At 37.4% G+C, this 23,979-nt stretch overlaps 2 protein-coding genes across 2 annotated transcripts in view; one reads left to right on the top strand and one right to left on the bottom strand.

The window, feature by feature from the left end:
- The first annotated feature begins 686 nt into the window (after positions 1-686).
- Positions 687-23,353, top strand: LOC141437587 (uncharacterized). Its single transcript, XM_074101023.1, has 12 exons — positions 687-818; positions 11,367-11,561; positions 13,032-14,855; positions 14,931-15,061; positions 15,369-15,586; positions 18,121-18,155; positions 18,418-18,474; positions 18,699-18,839; positions 19,376-19,593; positions 20,427-20,594; positions 22,187-22,336; positions 23,204-23,353. Exons 2-12 carry the CDS (start codon positions 11,381-11,383, stop codon positions 23,258-23,260), a joined length of 3,180 nt encoding a protein of 1,059 aa, XP_073957124.1. The 5' UTR covers positions 687-818; positions 11,367-11,380; the 3' UTR covers positions 23,261-23,353.
- LOC141438059 (uncharacterized) overlaps positions 21,286-23,979 on the bottom strand; it is a 44,555-nt gene continuing 41,861 nt past the window's right edge. The window contains exon 10 of the mRNA XM_074101713.1: positions 21,286-21,583. The gene's annotated coding sequence lies outside the window, so the exon portion shown is untranslated. The remainder of the gene's footprint in view (positions 21,584-23,979) is intronic.

The following is a 23,979-nucleotide window of genomic DNA, read 5'->3' as shown; positions in this document are numbered from 1 at the left end:
ACCTATGGCCTCTCTAGCGGGAGGATCGTGGGTTCAAACCCCGGCTCGCACCTCTGAGTTTTTCTAAATTCATGTGCGAAATCACATTAGAAATTTACCACGGGCATCGGGCACATCATGAGGAAACCTGCACTAACCAGCGACGTAATTCAGAGGTGTGTGTGAAGTTCTCAACTCGCACTGGGCCCGCATGGGAACTATGGCCCAAGCCCTCTCAAATTGACTATAAAAACACACTTCTTTAATGTAATGTCCTTTTAAACAACAAAACAAAAGAGAACTCTACACGTACTTCTGGAAAGGTTTCAGCTAACTGTAGTAGTATGCCGATCTCTCTCTACAGTATTACTAATTAATTGGAAATATAAACGTCCTACTAACTACCTACTTAAGAATAAATAACACTTCTTCTATGACGTGAAGTAGTTTAAATGTAAGAAATAAAGCTGCAACAAAAATTTACACAAAAATATAAGAATTCAATCAATAAATTACAACTAATTTGATATCAGCAACGCAAACCTGCTACAGCACACTAAAAGTTGCAACAAAACATTTTTCCGCAAAAACAATATGCACGCCTCGCCGCGACCGGGCCGCTATCGATCCAGCGTTATATAACCCCCCTCCCCCATCATTCATAAGCCAGGTTCCGTGGCTCAAACATCTCTCTTCGGAACCCCAGTTTTGAATAGCCACTGCGCAGTAAGTAAGCGCAGGCTCCCCGACGTTCAGTTGTTTTTGCTAAGCAGGAGCGGACACACGCTAGGACGATCGCGTTCTGTTGTGACACTGCTATCAATGTTTTAGACAACAAGGTAAGTACTAAATACTAAGTAACGTACAATATTCTATTTCTATGTAATTGGACCTGCTAGAATGTTTAAACCTGTTCAATGTTGAATACCGAATGACACGTAAGCGATTAAAAGGTGCGATGGAGGTTTTGTGCAAATGGCTAACGAGGTAAACTTAGCGGTTTAGCCGAGGGTTTTACGACCGGTGTATAACGCGATGTAACTCTATAGTTATCAGCTGTTATTGCGGTTTTAATAATATATCTAATGTCACTTTTATAATGAAGTTTTCTGCCGTCCTGATTCGTTCGCAATATATTTTCAGTCGTATTTAGGGCTTTCCCTTAATAGTTGTACCCCTAACTTTTTATGGGATTTTGAAATTTTTATGTTTCATATCTACTCAGAATCACGAGTACTATCGATTTTAATTGGTGAATAAAAGTGTCCCAAAATTGTGTATTCCATTCCGTTACCTTTCCCATATACTATATGAGAGTAACGGAACGGAAGTACAAAAAATATTATGCAAATTTTGGGACACTTTTTTTTTCACCTTTTAAAATCGATAGTTACTCGTGATTCTGAGTAGATGTAACATAAAAAATTCAAAATCGCAGAAAAAAGTTCGGGGTACAACTTTTAAGAGAAAAGCCCATTTTCCGTTTCACGGAAAACTAGCTTAAGCTGATAATTGTGTATTAATTTTATGATTTAAATTCGGGTTTTGTTCCACGTACCTTGATTTTCTTGATCTTTTAATTACCGCGATAGTCTAAGACATTGAATTGTGTATTAGTAAGTATTACTGACTTAATTTGAAAGATATGGATTGTTTCCTGAAAACAATATATTTGAATTGCCCGTGGTCTTCTTCATTAAATCAAGAGGGTACTCGGAGCGAAATATTAATTCAAGAAGCTCTTGAATTCAAAAATAATTTGAATTAATTAAATATAAAAGTCTTTTTCTTTAATGCGCTGTAAAAAGTGTTTATTAATGAACAACCTTTTACCCTGCTAATTAAAACAATAATGTGGCAGCAGAGTGCGGTTATCGTAGTTCATTGATACGGACCTCCGCAAAGTAACGCAAAGGAAATTATTTAACTGCATCAGGTTTTGAACATGAAACTACCGTGCGACTCACTCATATTAAATGATATTGTTACGGATAACTCACGTCTTAAATCGAGTTTAGCTCGACATGTTTCGGGCTATGTCGCAGCCCTTCTTCACAGGAGCACGCAACTCTGCTAGATTTGCGGATTTGGTTCTTTTGTCGTATTTGCTAGATTTCAATGAGCCGCATATTTCGATATTTAAAATACCTATAAATGATGCAATTGAATGATGTGATGAGTCATATATCACATAAATATCGATTCAAATTACGCGGTAAAAAATACATAGCGTAATAACGATATTCGGCTTGATAGGCGTATGAAGGCTGTGAACCGATTTTATTTCTGAATCCTTTATGTTGAAGCAATAAAATCGGATGATACATCACTCTTTTTAATAATTGTAAAAAAGGCTTTCGCTTTATGTAGTAAATACCCATAAAGGTGCGATTGGTTAGGAATACACAGTGTAAAAAATAAAAATTCAGTCTGAAACGGAAAATATTCCCCTGTCTTACCAAATTGGAGGATAATTTCGGCATGTTTCCGTTTGTCTGTCTGCACTGTCTGTCCGCGGCTATGCTATCAGTCACGCCGACAGTGGTAAAATAAAAAACAATAAAAAAATTTTTTTGGGTAACTCCCCAAGACGTAGTGGGGGTGATTTTTTTTTCTTGACTAACCAACCTTATTGTGTGGGGTATCGTTGGATAGGTTTTTTCGATTCAGTGATCTGTTTGCGAAATACTCAACTTTAAAGGGCACATTTTCATTAAAAACGAGAAAAGCTACACTGTTGGGTGGTAAATTTTGAAAAAAAATCAGGGTGGTAGTTGTAGTATAATTGTACTTTTGAAACGACTGTAGGATTTTTTCTATCGAACGAACTGCAAATAATCGTGTTTTGTTTACAGAGCATGATTTATTGTGTAAATCCTCAAATATTCCACTATGCCACTAATATTATAAATGCGAAAGTTTGTAAGTCTGTTTGTTTGTTCGTTTATTTGTTTGTTACTTCATCACGTCTAAACCGCTAAACCGATTTAGATGAAATTCGGTAAACAGATAGTTTGCGTCCCGGGGAAGAACATAGGAAAGTTTTTATCCCGGAAAATTGCATTGTTCCTGCGGGATAGTGAAAACCGAATTCTACGCGGACGGAGTCACGGTAACTGCTAGTCTTACATATGGTTTCAAAACTAAATCTTTACTGGTAATATAAAACAAGGTAAATGATTGCAAGAAATGCGCTAGGAGCTCGGACGATACCTTGGTACCTATCCAAAACCAAAATGCTTCAACCCGTCCATTGGATACTTTAGTGCCACAGAGGGTGGAGGAATGAACAGTTGATTTTAATGCCATCTGGTAAAAATCCACACTAATGGTAACTAATGGTAATGGTATACATTAATTTACGTCTTAGTATTTTTTTCTTTATTCAATCTTTGTTGTTCGGAAGGTACAGACGGACGTTTTTGTTAGAAAAATTTAAATCCGTCGAAAACGGTGCGTTTGTCGATAAAAAACCCGACACAGTTGGAGGCATAGGTAAATGGGAGTGGGAGTGGGTCAAGTGGGAAAATACAACCAGTGTAGAGAAATAAAATAGTTTGAAGCCGGCAAATTGCGAGTGCTTACTAACAAAGACGAATGGCAGCGCCGCTCACCTGCTCCAGCCAACATATTCTCATTATTTGCGCTGGACACCTTGATGGATGGCTGGATGGAGAAACTTTTATTTCTTCCAATGTGGAGCACTGGGTTTTCCGTTAAACAAGATTTAAACCTCTCGCGAAGGAAAATGGGAGCGTGATCTCGCAGAAATACTTAAGTTTTACCTATAAGCTTTTATTTACTTAGCCATGTTCGTATAAGTTGGAAAGTTCTGGTTAAAAAGTTTAAATTTTTAAACCATGTTAGACTTCTTAGTACGTATTCGTTTGAGTTGAAATTTGCCATACTTATGTGTTTTTGTTGACAAAACAGTAATTTGGTGGTCCATCCAGGATCGTCTCCGCAGGAAGGAACTCTGAAACGCCTTATGGTTTTGACGAATAGTTTGGATGACAATGCAAGTAGAGTCAGCAAAAAAGCTTTTATTAAAAATAGTTTTTATGCAAAAACTTATTCCATTTCTATTCCCGATGACAGTTCTAATATTTAGAGACTATATTCACGTGCAATTAAATAATCTGTTCAATATCTAGGCAAACACCGTCTACTCGTAGGTACTCTCTTATTACGACCATCTAGTTTCATCTTACTTAAATGGGATCTGTTGTTTACGTACCCTCTACCTAGAGCCACGTAGAGCACTAAAAAGACAAAGCTTATAATTGAGACCTTGACCGCACTCTGCCCGGGCTCGTTGAAGGATATAAAAGCCACCTGTTGCACTGCGTAGCGTCCGGATATAATATATGTACTACTCACACTTTGGATCCGCCGTAAAAAAAGAAAAGTCCTCTGTTGCCACGCGGCGCTCAAGGGACTTCTATCAAAATCGACAGCATTCTCTTAGATTTTAGGTTAAGTACATCTATTACATGGTGAACTGAAACATTCTATCTAATTAACGAATAATAATTCGCTATAGACAATTTCCAAGTGATTCAAAACTTCTCATACAGGTAACAATCTCATAGTGAGTGTAAGCAGCTTCTCGGTTTAGTGGCAGCAGTTGCCTGATGCCCGATTGCACCCGCGATCCGTGGTCTTGCAAAGGGTCATTTCCTAATGGATTTCCGATAGACATCTCCTAGACTGCTTTTATTTTTAGCAAACTCAATTAGTTCGAGTGCCACCGAACACCCCGGGAATTTCTAATTCAATCCTTAATTAATTGCTTAAAAACAAACCACTCAATATTTTGGTTTTCATAACTGAAGTGGAAATTTTCTATGTGGGGTTTCGAAGATTTTCCTTGTTTTATTCTAACTTGAGATGATTCCCATTTTACATCGCGTTTTCAGAAAGCTTATTGTTTAAAAAGGGTTTAAGTGCTTATTTATATTTAAGGTTTTAGCTTTACATTGGGTATACTTCTTCTTCTTCTTCTTCAGCCCTGACCTACCCAATGCTGAGTAAAGGTCTCTTCCATTTTAGACCATTCTGTGCTTTCGTGAGTTTTGGGTATACTTACAAGGTATTAATTAAATAACTGAAAATCTCAGACACCCCATCAGTCCTTTTTAGGGTTCCGTAGTCAATTAGGAACCCTTATAGTTTCGCCACGTCTGTCCGTCTGTCTGTCCGCGGGTAAGCTCAGAGACCGTTAGTACTAGAAAGCTGTAATTTGTTATAAATATACATATCAGTCACGCCAACAAGTACAATAAAAAAAGTAAAAAAGTTTTTTTTTGGGTACCTCCCATAGACGTAAAGTGGGGGTTATTTTTTTTTAACCACAGAAAACATATAGAAACTCGTGGTTTTAAAGTTGCCCAGGGGACGTAACCATGGCAACGAGGCACATCAAGAAGTTGATCGACCCACCTGTGTTTTATTAAGTCAGTTGATTCCTAACTCTACACTCGTAATCTGCAATGAGGGTTTTCACAGAGGCGATATATCGCTAGATGGCGTTATTGTCGTGAGTTCCGTTTGACGTTTGCTTGCGATTGGCTCATTAAGTTATTTAACCAATCACGAGCAAACATCAAACGACAAACGGACCTACTAACGCCATCTAGCGATATTTCAAAACCCTCATTATCAGTTGCACTTCACCGTTTTTAGAAGAAAATCAAACTGACAGAAAAAGTACATGTATTAAATTATCTAAAATGGTACGTAACCTTGCTCAAATATTTAGTCGGCGTGCCTATGCATTCGTTTTTAAACTAGACACAGTAAAAGAAGGGATTTAAAAAACACACACAAAGTAAAGTATCTAATGTAATCTATTCTACTCACGATTCTGATTTGAACACACTACTTTCAGATTTACAGTGATTTAATTAACACTGTGTATACCTATGATTTGTTTTGTTCAATTCTTACCCGCGTTGTAGGTATAGGTACCTTCCCAAAAGAGATTGCGTACCTACCATATATGGTGTCTTTACAGCTTTCCTATTAGTTTACGAGCTTATAGCAATTTAAGACGCAACTTTATTTTGTAGCCAATACATTGAGTGTGTTGCCGAAAGCACAATTATACTCGTACACGGCACACCTGACCAAATCTCACTTCGCCAGTAATTACGAAATTGAGGCTACATGTAATTACTTACAGTAATTTGTTTCGATTACTCCGGGTTGGGCTAAAACGGTGGTAGTTTTAAGTTCGGGTTCTAATTAAGATAACATTCTAGCTTTCCCAGTGCAAATAATCTAAAACATTGACTTTGGATTGCCTTTGATGAAAGGATAAACTAAGTAGAAATCGCTAAACAATAGCCCCACATTGGGCTCCAACCGTCGTTCTAAATTTTTAAAAACATTAACGTAAATACTTACGGCAAATGATCATTAAATATCATATCACACATATTACGAGTACATTATGTTATGACTTACAATGTTATGGATCGCGAACGAGACACTGGACCTACTCAGAGACGTGCCATCATAAATGTTTTTTTTTTAAATGACGATGGAGTTTTAACCGGGGTCTTTCAGGCCGCATCAGGCAAGCAAAGGGCTACGTATATGTTGGGACATTCATTCGATCCCGTAATAAAGACCCGGTGGCCTGGAATGCAGCCGTTACGTGGGCGACTGCACGGAATGTTCTGGAAGCTTTGTGCGTCGCAGGAATATAAGATGGCGTCGATATTAAGTTACTTGGTGCTGTTAGTCGTGAACTTTTTATTTTTTATAAATACTTACCTAGTCTTTAAAGATCGTAAAGGAAATTTAACCGATTTTTTTAATTATTGGACTAGACTTTAAATTTCATGCATGACTAAACCAGCGGTTGAAATTTCAAGATTTTATCTCGATTTTGTGATGATAAAAAGTAGCTCAACGACAGACTTGTTTTAGGCAGTTTTTCGGATTGAATTTCAATTTTATGCGATATTTGTCTTAAGACACTATAATTTTTCTTATTATGTACAAAATGCTCAAGTTTGATGCTTGGATGCACGATTTGTCCCGACAAGTAGGTAAGCTACTACTTAAAAGGTTTAACAATTTGTATAGTAGCAATATTAAAAACAGCGATCGTAAATAAACTCCGGGTCATTGGACACACTCCGCGTACTCTATTCGCATGTAAATGTATTCAAGTTAGTGTATACCTCATGAAATTCTATTGCTTTTACATCTCATAAAATTCTGTAAACAAATAAATGACTTTGAGTAGCATTTTCTCTTTAAAAATGAAATCCTATTTTCTGAGCATGGCGGCGAATATTCATAGCGTTATCAGAGTCAGCATTCATGAGTTAGGGCCCCAGTTCCCTGCGGACCAGTACTAGGATTGGTTTTGCGAGTAAGATTAATTTATGTAAAGGCTCACTGTAATAAAAATTATAAATATTTATCGAAGCGTTTGTAAGTAATGGTTTGAGACGAGCGACTGAGATGGCGTGCATTAAAAAGTAAATTGATGGAAGTTGAATGACAAATTACAGAAATAATTTGTGTAAGTATAAGTACATTTTTGGCATGTGTTATTACGTTTTTAAGTCAAAACAATTTTAGGCGAAGTAAGGGGAAAAAAACTGTTTATTCAACGGTAAACCTCGTAAAACACAAGGAATTAAAAGATTAAAAAGAGAACGAGATGTACAAAGTTGATCTTATCCCTTAAAAGGAATGTCTTGATGTTAATCTTTGAACGACTACTAAGAGTAGACGCTACTGTGAAAAGGTCCGTTTTTTTTTATTGTCTAAATAGTGAATTAGGAATACACATAATTTAAGAGTACTACTAATACATAGTTATCAATACAAATAGACTACACAATCATATAAACTACATATATAAATATATATACGCATATCACAAGTTCACAACACAGAGAACACATAACATCTCTTTTAAGAGGAGCAGTGTCAAGCTACCTTCAATCTTCTCTTTTATATGTTGTTCTGATGATAAGATTTGGCAATACTCTGACGCAATCAAAGAATAATATAAGACGTTTTTAATTTTTGTTACGGGTATTTGCTGAGTTCCTAGAGGTCTAACTATGGCTATGATTGCTCATAATCATTATTAGATTATTAAGTATTAGTCCGTGTATCTCAAGAGGAACCAAAATGGTCTTGAACTAACGTCAACTCACTTTGTCTTCGGTACAGAACTTACTTAAATGTTTTTTACAAGCTTTTATTTAACTTGCCCTGTTCGTTTGTTTATATATTTGGGTCAAATCTTGGAGGCTAAATAATTCTAATTATTAGACCCACTTCGAGTGGTACGATTGACTTGTGGCATATTTATGTACATCTGGTGACAATATAATAATCTGGTAGTGAAATCCTGGTAGACCGGCTAGGATCGTCTCCGCAGAACGGAACTCCTCAACGGTTACTGACATCGACTTGAAATTTGGTACGAATATGTAGCTTAGATGACAATGCAAGTACAGTTAACAAATGTAATTTTTAACAAAAACTTATTTGTTCGTGATTCTAATAAGAAAGAAATATTTTTAGCTTTTGGGTTCTTGAAGAAGTTTAGTGATAGGTTCTCTATTTCAACAATTAAATTATATTGTGTTGTTTATCGACTACGAAATACTAAGTTACAAAAGGCAATGCCTCAATCGGAATCGTCCCGGGAACTATCGATTTGATCTCTGGGAATTGGAATCGAGTTCTCGTATAAAACGTTTTAGTGTAACGATGCCTGAGGGTCGTTACGGGACTGGGGCTAAACTTGATTTTCATCCCGATTTATCCGAGTTTCACCGTTTTACATGTTCGACTTTGCGTTAAAAAGTTTTCAGTGGAATTTTGTTTTTGTATTTCCGTCTCAATTTATTCGATTTTATAACGAAGGTAATAAAATAACTGTCCTGGAAGATTGAGGTGTTTTAAATAAACATTGGAGTTGAAAAAAAAGCATAAAACGGTACAATAGCTACTTCTCATAGTTTTTATAAAAGAGACACTGCAAATCCATACTTACTGTATATTATTATGTTTAGTGACAATGAGCATTTTTTTTATGAAGATCTTACAGTACTTACCTAGTTATAATTATCAACGTTAGAATTCCGCTTTTAACCTCATGGTATTATACTTATATCAGTCGCGGATTGTCGACGCAAATGCTTAGGTAAAATCGGATCAATTGACTCGTAAACTGCTGTGAAACCTTTTCACAGGAAACTGTCAACGCATTGCCCGACTTCGAAGATAATTATGGCTCTTACTGTAGCGTTCTACTGTGAGTCAGGAATCCATTGGCTGGAATGAAAATGATCCAAGTCCATGGAGACGCGTGCTTAAGAGTAAATCTTTCAATCCAACCTAATACATTAAAAAAACAGTAAATCGCTCGTAATATTTATACGTAAAACTAACTTAAAGATGGACCAGCCTCTTACATTATGCTTCGGTATTATGTACCTATGCAGCTATGCCCGTTCTTTCCTAGCGACCGCTTAAGTGAGGGATACAGGGCGCCAAATGCTATGCAAATAAAAAGAAGTTTGCCCCTCTCCAGTATTGAGTACATCCGCGGTCCCTGTCTTTTCTTAGGCTAGGACTGCACATCGCGCATGCGCATCATCTAAAACCATTTACGGAAAGGCACCGTTGAGCGATGCCAGGAAAATAAAGTACTTAATTGATGGGTTTTATCGCACCGCTCGGTTACTTCACATATCTCTGGTTAATTTACAATGTAATTACTTTATATTAAAATGTTTTTACAAGCTTTTATTTAGTTTCACCTGTCCTGGTGTCTGTCTGTCTGTAATCAAATCTTGCAAGTTAAATTCGACCAACTTCCAGTAGTTGGATTGACTTGAAATTTGGTATACTATTGTAAATTGGGGTGCACCAAAAAAAATAACCTATAGTTTTTATTTTATTTTTGGAAAATAGGACATTTTAAGATGGCATTTTCATCGATTTTGAATTTGGATGAGTATTTTTTTTTTTTACGAAATACGCTGGATGACGTCACAGTGAGACAGTCACGTTCCATTGCCTAGAAAAATTCAGGTCGTACATAACATAATCTGTGGCATTACAATTTGAGGCTGACACTCTTTCCCGGCCCGCATAATACCGGGATGGAAATACCGACCCTGTTTTTCGTGTACACGCCCATAGAAGCCCCTGTCAGTTTCTATGGGCGTGTACACAAAATACAGGGCCGGTATTTCCAAGTCGGTGTTATCCGGGCCGGGAAAGAGTGTCACCCCAATTTGACAATAATTCAAGCACGGCTTAGGGTCCTAAATGAACCATGACAAATAGTTTTATTTATTTCTCTTCTTTTAGCTTCGATTATTTCTATGTTTGTTTAATGGTGTGATAGTAAATAGATATTTTTTATTAAAATCCGGTAATCAAATTCTTTTTTATTTAATTGTAACGTAATTTAATAATTTAATTTGTAAAAATACATTGGAAATACTCGTGTACATTTCGGACTTTAGGGCCTGGACACATGTCGCCGGTACGGTGCCGTCTACGGTGTCACGGCGCGGCGCCGTCAAAACTACCAAGCGTGTACGTACCAAGCGTTTGACGGCGCCGCGCCGTGACACCGTAGACGGCACCGTACCGGCGACATGTGTCCAGGCCCTAACGTTACGAATAAATAACAACTGTTTAAAGCCGGGTTCGCATCATGTGATTAAAGTTCTATCTTTGTCACTCTTTGCTATAATAAGCAGGACAGCAACATTTCAAACTGTCAATTTGCTTAAGAGTGTAGGTAGACCTTTGTAGGCCTTTGTGACGGGCCACTGCCGGGGTCAAATGAGGGTCATTACTTAAATTTTGTTTATTTAATTCAGTTTATCAGATTTTTGGAATCTGATTTCTGAAAACGCTTCACAAAGCCTATTTCTCCAAATGGTTTTCGATTTATTATATGTTGTCAAAAATTGGGACATCCCAATTGCGTGATAATACAATAATCTGGTATTGACATCGTAGTAGTAAGGCCAGGATCGTCTCCACAGGATGGAACTCTTCAACTGTTCTTGGCATCGACCTGAAATTTGGTATGCAAATATAGTTTGGGTGACAATACAAGTACAGTCAAATTCAAAGACAAATTAATTAACGTAGAATATCCTACTTTTTAGTTGCGTATTAATAGAATTAGATAACATTATTAAAATTGAGGCTATAACCTACCAGGGTGCATAATATTATAAGGCCTTATGTAGTTTATGTTTTTTGCCACATAAATAAATAAATAAATTAAAAATATAACTATTGTTATTTGCTGCTATCTACTATAATATCTTTTACGTATACCATAAATAAAATGATGATGATTGTCTCTGTTTCCACAGCGTAGCAAATCCCCATGACAGCTGCGTGGGTCCTCGCAGCGGCGTGCGCGCTGGCGTGCGCGGGCGCCGGCGCCGAGCGCGGCGGCTCGCTGCGCGGCGCGCTCGAGGCGCTGCAGCGGCGGCAGCGTGGCCGCGTGCACCCGCCCGTCGCCGACTACGACCAGTATGAGATCATACCACCTAATGCTTACCCAGGTACGCAGGTAGGGTCGTTTAAGAAGTATTGTTAGACCACAGCTTGACTAAGATTCAAAGATCTCAGATCCAGGTACACAGTGGACACTGGACATCAAGCTAAATCACAACCCTTTTTATTAAAAGCTTCTATTTAACCTTCAATGTTTAATGTATGAATCTATGTATGTGTGGGCGGGGTCAAGTCTTGCAAATTAAATTTGACCCACTTCCCGATTTCCGATGAAGCTGAAAATTTGCATACGACAATGGATGAAAATGCAATATTTTTCGTTAAAAATCACAGAACAGTTATAAGAAGAAAATATATGTAAAAGGTTTTAGTTTAATTTAATAACTGAAAACCTGAAAGTAGTTGGTACAGAATGGAAAGTAAAATGATTACACTCCTACTATAAAGCAGGTGGTGTTTTTTTAAAATCTCATTTAGCACTATGCACAGTCTAGGAGTTTCAAATGCAGCATACGATTACACCAACTTTTGCGAGGTTGCGTACTATTTAGATAATTTAATAATGGCCGAGATCTGTCACTTTCACTTTCTTCTAAAAACAGCGAAGAGCAAGAAGCAAAAGTGCAAATTACGAGAATAGACTTAAAAAAAAGTAGAGTTACTGGTTCGGTAAAACAAAAGAATATTTTTTAAATAATAAGGTTATTTGAAAATAAATGCTACTAAACTTCATAAAAAGGCTGGAGTGTGTGGAGGTTTTCAAATATTAAATTAACACCTTGTAATTATATTGTCAGCATTTGGTAAATGGCAAATGTGCAAACTAAAAGACGAAGACCAATGAGTATTAAGATAACATAAGCTTAACAAGATTTTAAAATAGTAAATAGATAATAACAATACGGTATTTAACTATTTTGTATATGTTTTAAAATTAAAACTACACAATGCCGGTTATCGAATAGAAATAAATTTTAGCTACCTATACAAATAACAAAGTTATAAAGGTTTGTAATTCAAGATTAAACAGAGAAAGACATACTGGCATGTGACGTCACACGCCAGTACCGCCATACTTGCTGCATAGAGAAAAGCGTTTCAGAAAGAGACAGGTATATAGACTTTTAAAAAAATCACTTAATCCAATTTTCAACCGATTTGAATTTTCTCTTCGCTAAACACTATCTGTATATCTATATTTTCATAACACTTAATATAAAGATATGGCAAAATCAGGAGTTGTCAAATACCGTATAATAAAAACAAAGGCTATATCCTACCTACCAGGGTTCATGTTAACTTTAAGAGCTTATGTTACATGTATGGAATAAATAAATAAATAAAACTAGAAAGGCGCACATGCCCAGAGGGCCCAAAGTATAAGTTTTGAACCATTTGCGGTGTTGAGAGACACCATATACCTAAATTATCATTATGTTATACTCTCTGCATCCACAATTTGTGTTCAGCAAAATATGTAACCTTACGACAACAACACTCGTTTTTTTCTGTTTCAGACCCTGATTATGCAATAGAAATCGAAGATCTTGAAGAAGACCCAGCCACGAACTATGTCATCAAACTTCTAGAAGACAATGAGAGACCAAATGAAGCTTACGAATACAAATTGGTTAAGAAAAAGAACAACCATTTGGGGCCCGTTGACCTAAATAGAAAGGAATCAGCGTTCCGTGAAAGAAGCCATCACTCAGATAATGATAGGTTGCGGGATCTCTTCATGGACAGAAATGAAGTAGAAGGTACTAAAGAAGCATTGCAAGAACGAGCTGAAAATGATGCAGAGTACGCATTACTTCTAGGCCAACTCTGGTCAAAGTATAAAAAAAATAAACCTCAACACAATGGCGAAGGAGCACAGGGTGTAGTCAAATTGTACAAAGAAAAGATAGTTAAGAAACGATACCCAAACAATTGGGGTCCTATTGCCTTTAAGAAAAAGAGAAGTCCCGATTCAGAGAACGAACATCCCCTTTTATCGGATTTTGAAGGAACCTCTAAAGATTTTCCCGGTCCCGTAGATTCCAACAATTATAACACTTACGACCTTTCTGATGATGACAAGGATGACCTGCGTGAAGAATACGCGCTTGCTTTCCAGCCATTGGATGATGATAGTCTATCTGATTTGGCGGACGATGATCAATACGCTTATGATATCATCGATAAACGTTTTCCCGTCTCTAAGCGCAGTAGTGGCCCCTATGATTGGGGCAAACAGAAAAAGCGATTTGCTCAGGAGCAAGATAAACGTGAAACTTCTAAAAAGTTCCGAAGCAGCTCTGGAACTGACCCTAAAATCATAAGAGATTTATCAAAGTTGTTTGGTGACTCAGAAGTAGAGCTCATAAAAACACCAGTTAAACGAAGCAGTGATAATAAAGAAAAGTCACATGAAGGCAAACCTCCACAACTAGCGATAATAGCTCAAAATCACACCAACGATCGTGTTAATGCTACATCTTCACACGATGACGATAGTCACGAACATCGTCATAATTTACATCACCCGGGAATATCCGGTAAAGAAGTAGAGCACGAACATGACCATAATGAGAGTGAAAAACCAATAACAATTAAAAAGAAGTCCATTGACTGGTCAAACTACTTTGGTATCGACAAACGCAAGAAAAAATCTGTATCATTTGTAAATGATCTAAATCAAGATAGGCTGAGAAAGCAATACTTTGACACTTACAACAAAGAAGTAATATATCCATTAAATTCCTTCCGAAAGCATAGCAATGTAAAACGAAACTACATGCAGCGTCCCGAAAATGAAGAAACAGAGGTTCAAATAGATAGCGCACGAGCTGTCGCGGTTCGCGATGGTGACAAGAGAAATAACGCTCAAGATCAAGAGTCTAAATTAGATAATATTGACAAGAAACTGCGAAATATGGAAGGTATTATTGTTGATGAAGCACTACACTTTTCAACCGTCGGCGAAGAATTAGATACAAAAGAAGAACAAGAAATGAAGGAAAAACTACTATCCCGATTGGCAGCAGCATACAGTCTAGAGAAAATGAGGAAGGCTCTTAAGGAATTTAAGCAAAGTTTGCAAACGCAGAAGCCAGATACTACAATGCAACCATCATCTATGCCTGTAGATGAAGCCAAAGAGAAACGCGTTGCTGTTAAAAAGGAGAAGGTACAAATGAATAACAACGAAATTCCAATTTTCAATAAGGATGATAAAGAGGATGACTTTGAAGATGAGCAAGGAGCTGGTCACTATCTAAATGGTATGATTGAAAACCAGTTTTCTGAAGGGTACATGGGCGGAAGTGGAAGACATCGTACGCCTGTTATAGCTACAGGTGTGTTTTAAGAATTTTGTAATTTTGTTTTTTGTTATCCTGATCTAGCATTATATCAATATATTTAATTCGCAGGAGGTGCCAGTGGAGCCTGCCCCGTCCTATCCAAGATCGTACAACGGTGCCGCGGAGTAGACTTGCTCGCCGGGGATCGTGGTCAACTGTTCTTGCCGCTATGCAGCTTGCACCAAATTTGCTATCTTTGCGTAAGTTCCATTGATGTAATGTAAACAACATGACATATCACATTCTGAACAGACTAAAGGCCTGTTTCACCACTCACTGATAAATTTTATAGACATGTGTAAAAAACACCAGTGATGTTGTCTGTTTGTTTTGTCTGGATAAACAGAGGCTACATTACATTTATCTGTCACATAAAATTCATCGATTAGCGGTGAAACTGTCGTAATTCAGCTAAATATTAAGTAAATAACGACCACAACATTTGTTGAGCTCGGAAAATGGTTTAAGTAAGCAATCATAAATACGTAAATATACGTTTCATTACAGGGTGAAGCCCCGCCAACGACTTGCGATTTAGTGTTTCTGTCAGAAGCTGATACGACTTGCGAGGGAGATATGGGTTGCCAGCGCGCGGCGCGAGCGGCTCTGATGGCTCTACGCGAACTCCACGACAGCCTGGCCGATGAGTTAGACGGCGAGTGCGAGGCCAGCCCCTGCCTCCCTGCCACACTCAAGCTCAACATCGGTTGGCAGCGCGCACTGCAGCGATAGACTCCCAAACACCACATCATGCGCCAATCTAACAGATGAGCCCGAGGCACGTTCTAGCAGTCAAACTAGCGAACGTGACACTAGCATTCTCGGATATTCACGGAGAAACCTGTTATGTAACTAGTCATATTTTTTCTAATTGTCACCTTTATATTATAATTTCACATAAGTAGTTTATAAAGTATTCCTAATCGTTTCGTTGGATGTCCATACGGGTCTAACCAGCCATAGACGCGTAAGGATATACTTTAGGATTAAGCTTCTCACGAAGAACTATTCTATGCGAGTTATACTACGGCGAAGCGAGCGAGCTGTTCGGATACGCTTTTGTTGTTAAGTGTTATATAAATATATATTGTGCAAATTTTAGGTGGTAAACTTCTGAGACGAAGCGATATAAAGATTTTACGGATCTCGGACGCTCAAAGAACAAATGAAAATGCTTTTGATGGACTATAAATTGTAGTAAACAATATCGTTTCGTGTTAGGAACACAACCAGCATATATCTATATATGTACCTATTTTATTGGCCGCGATGTGCGCGGTTTCTTTGCTAGACATATTTTTGCGAGTATATATCTGATATTTATTAGGTAACATAGGACTTGAGGCAGGACTAGGTATATACTATTTGAAAAGATTTGTCAAGATCGTAATCTAACGTTGTTAAGCATTTACATGTACACATATTTGTGTTTCGAGTATTAAAGTGTTTCGACGTGATTATCTTACAAAATTATTATAAACGTAATTTCATATTTTTAAATTATTAAGATATTTATATTTGCCGATTGATGTAACATCATTTCCAAAAATGTTTCTTACCTATAAGTAATATATAACACTACTTATTTTACTATCCTGTTTTCGCATATATTCTATTCACTATTTTCTATTATATGTTATGTAGATGATATAGTTAGTGTGACTAACTGAATTCGAATTATAAAAGAACTGCTTTGCTGTGACAAATTTGAGGACACTGGATAGAAAATATCGCAAATGAAGTAAGTTCTAGTAGTATCCTGCCTGAAATAATATAAAATGAATCGGTTTTTGAAATTCCGAGCGTGAGTTAGTTGGTAGGGCACCTTAGACTTTACTTGGACAATAAATCTTTGGCTTATACACGGCTATTCAGACGTATGTTTTGGCAAGTATCGTTAGTTGAGTAATGACACTCATTTCCAAAGTCTTCCGGTCAAAACTTAGCTTCAAATTGTGCCCGATTCCAACGTCATAGGACAAAATATACCAATTTTGTTTAAATCACTTTAAACTTTATAACCTGCATGTTTCAACCTAGAATTTACAACGTTTAGTCGGGATCATGGGGGAGGTAGATAGAATATAATTAAATGTATTTTATCATTGTAGTAGACGGTTGAAGTTACCGATCATTTTAAACAACTTGAATGTTATCACTTTTATTCGTAAAATGTTCAAGTATTAAACACGTGAATATAAATGGTTTTCAATAATAATTGTTTTATTTACCCACATTATACTCTTAGTGCGTAAATCAATATTATCATTTAGGTTTAAAGATAAAGATAAAGATAAAGATAATTTATTCTTAAAAAGAATTTTACAATTCACTTACTTGAGAAATTACGGGTACTTATACATAAGCGTTAATATTACAATTACAATTGCGAGCGCGAAAAAACATGCGGCGGCCGCGATACTAAAAAGAAAACAAAAAATTAGGGTAGAGACTAAATACACCAAGAATCGCAAAAGCTAAGTTCGAACATTATTTGTTGCGAAGTGAGTGCAATTGACAAACCACGATACCAAAACACACATCATAACATTCATAATTCTTATAGTACTGACATAAAGCTTAGTTTTGTTTAATTCATTAATTCAAGTTCAATGGTGAAACATAGATGAGGAAAATACATTGATGATTTGAAACTAGATGTGGTAGTTCGTACTGAGATTTAAATTTTACATCCAAAATTTGAAGTTTGATGAAATGATGACATTGATTGATTTATCCAGAATTAATGTGCGAAAGTACATTTGACATTTAACACGAGCTTTACGGCAAACGTCAATATCGTGAGGAAACTGGCACAAGAAATTCAATGGTATGGTTGAAGTTCGCACGGGCTCCGAGCGGAAACTACATCCTAGGCCTTCTGATTCTGAAAGGAGGCTTGTGTCCAGTAGTGGGACGTATAATATATCAAGATGAAATAATTCGTCAACTATGATGAAACTATTAAGTAGGTATCAAATTTATTATAGTTGAACATATGCCATTACAATTTACGAAATTAAATCCAGCTACATTATAACGAAGTGATAGAGATTTATCTTATTGATAACGAGATAAGCTGCGCCAATACATCGATAACAAGCCCGCGACAGATCGCGACAACATAATTAAACGAACGTGTGTGGACGCAGGTGGAAATTATCAAACAAATAATAAGGAAAACAAACTGTGCAAAAAAGAAGAAAAAAGTGATAGAACTAGATAGATAAATGGCCAAAATTAATGTCACTGATCTTAGTGCAGGAGGATTTGATAACCCAGCAGCAACAGAAGGTAAATTAGCCATTTGTAATATTCGATACTTATCATTTAGTACTCAATTTAATGTGCCGATAAACGTGACAATTGTTAATGAAACGTCAAATCAAATCATTTACTTTTGCTAAAACATACACAAAGTTGTGACTGTTTGTTGCCTTAATAAAAAAAAAAAAAAAAAAGTTGGTACAAACGACATGTCAGTAGAAGAGTTACATGATGATGAGTTACGTGATAGAATAAACAACAGAATAACGATAATAATAATATTTTGCAGACGATGGGTCCACCTTGAGACCGGATTTGGTCATCAGCGTGCAACCACGTCAAAGAGGTAAGTGTCTGCTTCATCATCATTATCATCATAGATATACACTGTTGAACAAAGGCCTCCCCTTGTACCTAACGTGATAAAATTGAACAACAAGTTGTTACCAACATCCACCCTACTTGCCCAACTATGAATCATTCTATAGTAATTTTATATTGAGTTTGTCTAAATAAATAGTTCGTAGTTTCGGATTATGATGATGTATGTCGTAACCTATCACTCATCAGATAGCAGTCGCGCCGAGCTTCCGGTGTCCACGGTGGACTGGCGCTCCAACCCCCGGGGGCAGTTCATCCCGATGCACGGCCTCGACTTCCTCATCGGCGTCTCCAGCCTCCAGATCCAACAGACCGTAGAACTCGACGATTGTAAGTACTTTCAAATTATTCAGTTCAACAAAATACCAAAATTACTTCTAACTAGCCTTTGGGCGATTGAACTGTATAAAATCTTGGGAAATTATACTAAATTCCCATTTATCATCATCATCATGTCAGCCGAAAGACGTCCACTGCTGGACATAGGCCTCCCCCAAGACTCTCCACTCAGACCGGTCTTGTGCTTTCCGCATCCACCGCGATCCCGCGATCTTAACCAAGTCGTCGCTTAATTCCCATTCTGGAATAAGAATACAGTCAGTGTACAGTCAGCAGCACAAGTAGATGAGCAGTTATGGTGCTCAAAATTATCTACCTTCACACTCTCATTATCTTGGCAGTAGAGTCGTAACTGCTCATCCATTTCTGCTGCTGGCTGTACGGCATAAGTGGCGGTCACTATGGAATTTCAGAATTAAATGTCCTGCGTTACCAGAGTGGTAATGAGTAAGTATTGATGTAGGTATTGATGACTTATTTACAACTACAGAGAAGCACATACGACCGATATTTTTTTTTACTTTCAGTGATATCAAAAATAGACTCTGAAAACCGCTATATAGTGCGAGTACCGAATGGGGAGTCTTTGTATCTGGCCAATGAGGTGTCCAATCAAACACAGCGATGCCTGTGCGGGACGGGGCGGGCTTTCGTGATGCACCTACACGACACCACCCGCCAGGAGGCTTTGCAGCTGCAGAGACGGCTGGCCGCGGCGTCTTGCTGCTTCCCTTGTAGATTACAGGTATTTCAGTCACTATGGCAACATCGGGGAAACTTCGTATTTGGTCAGTGCGGTTTCAAATCTTACCTAGCCGTGCCTGTCCGGTTTTTCCGTTTCCTTTCAAAATTACATATATTTACGTATTTTTTAATCTTTCCCAAGAAAACCTGGTACTTCAGAACGATCATGAAATAAAGAAAACATTAATTCGTGCAAAAAAAACTCGCATGTCACAAAATGGTCCCAAATCAGCAAAAGGTCTTGCGAACGAAATTTGTTTGTACTACGCTCATTTTATGGCGTTTGAAGTGTGGTTCCGAATGCTTTATACAATATCGCCTCTGGACCACTACAATTCTGATAAAGCTTAATACTCACTAGCTGTTGCCTGCAACTTTAGACATAGGGGCGAAAGCGGCGTAGACAATATCGCTCTATCTATATCTTGTTCAAGGGCTAGACCCGACGCTGGAACTACTTGCAGTAGTCGAAGTACAATAACTTATTATTTGATATTATTTAACTTTTTTAAAGGAACTAAAACAATACTTTGCTTTACCGCGACCTTAACATAGAGCTACATTTACGCAAGCAGTGTGGGTTCATGCAGTACCTCCATCTCCACACAGTAAGACCACACAAATAACACAAACCCATCCATCACCACCACCACACTACACTGACGCGTTCCGAACTCAACCAGAGCGCATCTTCAGAGCAACACAACCGTTCACCATGCTACCAGATCTTAAGTAGACTAACATCTGTCAAGGTCGCGGGTAAGCAAAGTAATTGTTTAAGTTCATATGAACCTCCGAAAAGCAACGTCTGGTTCAATAAATGATTTCTTAAAGGAGATGAAAGTGATCACGCCTCCCGGAGACTACATCGGCCGCGTGCAGCAGCAGTGCACGTGGATGGTGCCCTTCTACCTCGTGCGGGACGCCAACGACCAAGTGCTGTTCGCGATCGAAGGACCAGCAGTCATGAAGCGCAGCGCGCTCATGCTTTCAGAGTTTAAGGTGCAAAGATGTTATTGTGATCTAAAATCCTGACCTACCTCAGGAGCCTATCATTTCCCAGGCGAAATATTCATATCTATGTAAGTTACCTACGTGACTATGAGACAAGACAACGCATAGCCTAAACTACTGAAGCCAAGCACTTAACACTAAGTGATAGAGATGTAGTAAGAAGAAAAGTTTTGAAATTCCAACGGGATAGGAAGCTAGCCAATTTTTATTCTTCAGCAGAATCAAAGCCGTCGTTAACTTACATAATATGAGTAGGTACTGCAGCATTACTTAAACGTCCAAGAGCTCATAAGGTGCTCGTGAACCCTAAGCAAGCTGACATAAATCAAAAACGTGGAATTTTGCAGTAAAACATTTTTTTATTTAAAAATTTAAATAACTATAATAACACAAAAAATTAGACAAATTTTGGGATCACACGTTGTTACACGGAGCTGTTAGTGAATTAGGTACGTAAGAAAATTATAATTTGTACGGTTATGAAAAAAGGTTAATCAGCCGTAAGCCAAATAAAACCCAATAACAATGTAGAAAGCGCATTTGTAAAGGCCTTTTTTAATTTTGAAAAGGAAATCATCCCCTAAAAACCTATACAAAAGACAATATTAAAAGCTAAGGTAATCCCTGATATGATGGACCTGATTAGTTGTAAGCTAGTACTAATGACTACATGCATGTATTCATCGGGTGACCAACCTAAAATCTATGAGAGCGAAAAAACTGTAATAACGTTTGTTTTTCATATACGATATTAGCAAAACATTCTAAAGATAGGGATGATTAGGTTATTCAAACTCTTTTTAACCAAATTCACTACGAAACGGTATGCTCTTCTGAACCTTCACGCCAACGGATCCCACGGAGCAGTAGACGTCACACGCTCCAGTCTCCCGAGATTAAACGTGCGGATAATAACCACATGGCGACCCATCACGAGTAGGTGGTAGATCAGGATGTGAGTAGGGGTATAGGTAGGACTGAAAAGAAAATTTTAATTAGCCCACAACAAGGAAAAGACCCAAACTAACACGTACCTAGACAACCACGGAATCAAAACATACCCGATGAAAATCGGCAGTATCGGAGAAATCGTTAAAACGCCCCGTCACACGGGCGTGCAGCAGAAAAGCAGCGGGTAAGCTTAACATCTTGCGGCACAAACCGGCCACATACAATTGGTAAAATCACTCGTACTGACACTGGTATCAATCACTACACCAAAGGAAAAACTGGTTGCAGAATATTTTTCAAATCAAAATTCCAACTCAGACGAGAGCTCTGCGCTATCCAACATGTATATGTATATGTGATGTGATCTAAGAATCGAGGCCAAAAACAAAAACATCAGTCGAACCAACGAATCAAAGAATTTAATTTTCAAATTTCAAATCAGAAACCAAATGTGTAATATAAAAGAGTTAACTGCCAGCACACAACCGGCCAGTAAAAATGCTTGGAAAATTACCAAAAAGTATGCAACAAGCAACTCGCATGCAGCGTTGTAATGCTGCAGTACCTAATAATGTATTCTTCCGAATTTGATCATACTCCAATTAGAAAGTTTTATATATGTTCTGCAGATAATGACCGGTGACTCGCTCCGAGAAGTGGGCAAGATCGCCCACGGCTGGGACCGTGACCTCGTCAGCTTTACCACTACTTTGACCATCCCCAATACCGCTGTTCAGCCTAGACACAAAGCTTTGCTGTTGGCTGCATCGTTTCTTATGGTAAGATTCTTGGATATATCTTGGTCTGGAATTTAGGTAGGTAGATATGTCTATACAGTACCTACGGCTATAACATCAGATTGCAGCGGCAGACCATAAATTTAACTGTACGCTCGCTATCGCATTTACCGTCTCTTTCTACACACATCCTATACTGTGCGTGTGGCAAAAAGAAGTGGTGAAAAGAATTGTGATTCCGAATGCGTTAGGCAATAAGAATTAAGGGCTCTGGTTCCTAAGTACGAGTATGAATTTGTATGAAATACATTCGGAATGTCGGCGGCAACTATATAATGTGACAGCAGGCGACAGTGTAGGTTTCCACCGTCAGGATATACCTAATTGATTATTCGCACACGAAAGCCCGCCCCACAAAGCAAATTTCGTCGAAACCGTTATAGCCGGTACCAATATCCCTAAAATAAATAGGTATATCTAAATATACAAAAACTTCTCCTTTTAATCGTATGGAGATAACTAAAGAAGGCAGGCTTATAACATAACCCCCTTCTTTATTAAACGGTTATTTATAAACTAATAATTCACACGGTTCATCTCACGTTTCTTAGGTCAAGAAACGGTCCGACTAGTTGCGATCTTTTCTTATTTTTTTATCCATGTTCATGCGTTCACCTACCGGAGGTAAGGGGGTAACCGTTTGTCTTTATCCAACACTGTATATGTATAAGTTACCAACACTTTATACATAAGTTTTTCAGACACAGTCAAAAGATTAATTTTGCTAGATGCATAACAGGTTTTTAACTTTCTACGAGTATGTGCAATGAGTTAATAATGTAGATAACAATATGTGTATATAAATACAGATATTGTTATTAAATATTGATACCGATGTCTTTGTTACAGGAATATACACATTTTGAGAGGGCGAAATCAAGTTGCATGCGGTGTAACTGCTTTTAAAATATAAATTTTACGGTACTTATTTATATTATTGTTTTGTAAATCCTTGTTTTTCTACAATGTAACAAATAAATATTCGCTTTTGTATACTTACTAACGTTCTTTTATTTTATTTATTTAAATTACTCCAAGAACCACCTTAGTCTAGTTCAAAATTCCACGATATAATTAAGTGCACATTTAGTCCCTTTCTAGTATTGACATATAAAATAATGATTTAAAAATAATAATTTTAAAAACAGTTATTTATTCACATTTTTAATTTCAGTTGTAATTTAAGCAAACTGTTTACTATTTTTATTTTCGTTTTTTTTTATAGTTTCTCAATTATATCTTTGTCTTTTACGTGGATGTAATGTTTCAGACGCCACGGTTTCACATATAGAATAGACTAACATACAAAAAAATTATAACAAAAAATTACTTAACCGACTACAAAAAGCCATGAAAATAATTTTCTACCAGTCTGAGGTCGGTCGGTGCCTCAGCAAGAGTGATTGAAGCCCAATAAAAAGTGCGTAGGTGACGTAGATGACTATAGGTCCACTCCTGCTGGCTCGTGCTGAAGCACCGACCGACTTCAGACTGGTAGAAAATTATTTTCATGGTTTTTTGTAGTCAGTTCATTTTTTTGTTTTATTTTTTTTTCACGCTTTTTAGTGTAAATAATCTAAGTTAATAAAAACGAATAAACAATAGTTTAACATCACCTGCTCGTC

The sequence above is a fragment of the Choristoneura fumiferana genome, chromosome 18, assembly GCF_025370935.1.
Source record: "Choristoneura fumiferana chromosome 18, NRCan_CFum_1, whole genome shotgun sequence".
NCBI lineage: Eukaryota > Metazoa > Arthropoda > Insecta > Lepidoptera > Tortricidae > Choristoneura > Choristoneura fumiferana.
Note: the sequence above shows the minus strand (reverse complement) of the source record. Positions and strands in the feature narration are given on the sequence as shown.

Bases quoted from the DNA above. Each gene is read 5' to 3' on its own strand.
- LOC141437587 (XM_074101023.1), top strand. From the start codon at position 11,381: ATGACAGCTGCGTGGGTCCTCGCAGCGGCGTGCGCGCTGGCGTGCGCG. The intron at 11,562-13,031 runs GTACGCAGGTAG...TTTCTGTTTCAG, and splicing joins ACCACCTAATGCTTACCCAG to ACCCTGATTATGCAATAGAA. The intron at 14,856-14,930 runs GTGTGTTTTAAG...TTTAATTCGCAG, and splicing joins TACGCCTGTTATAGCTACAG to GAGGTGCCAGTGGAGCCTGC.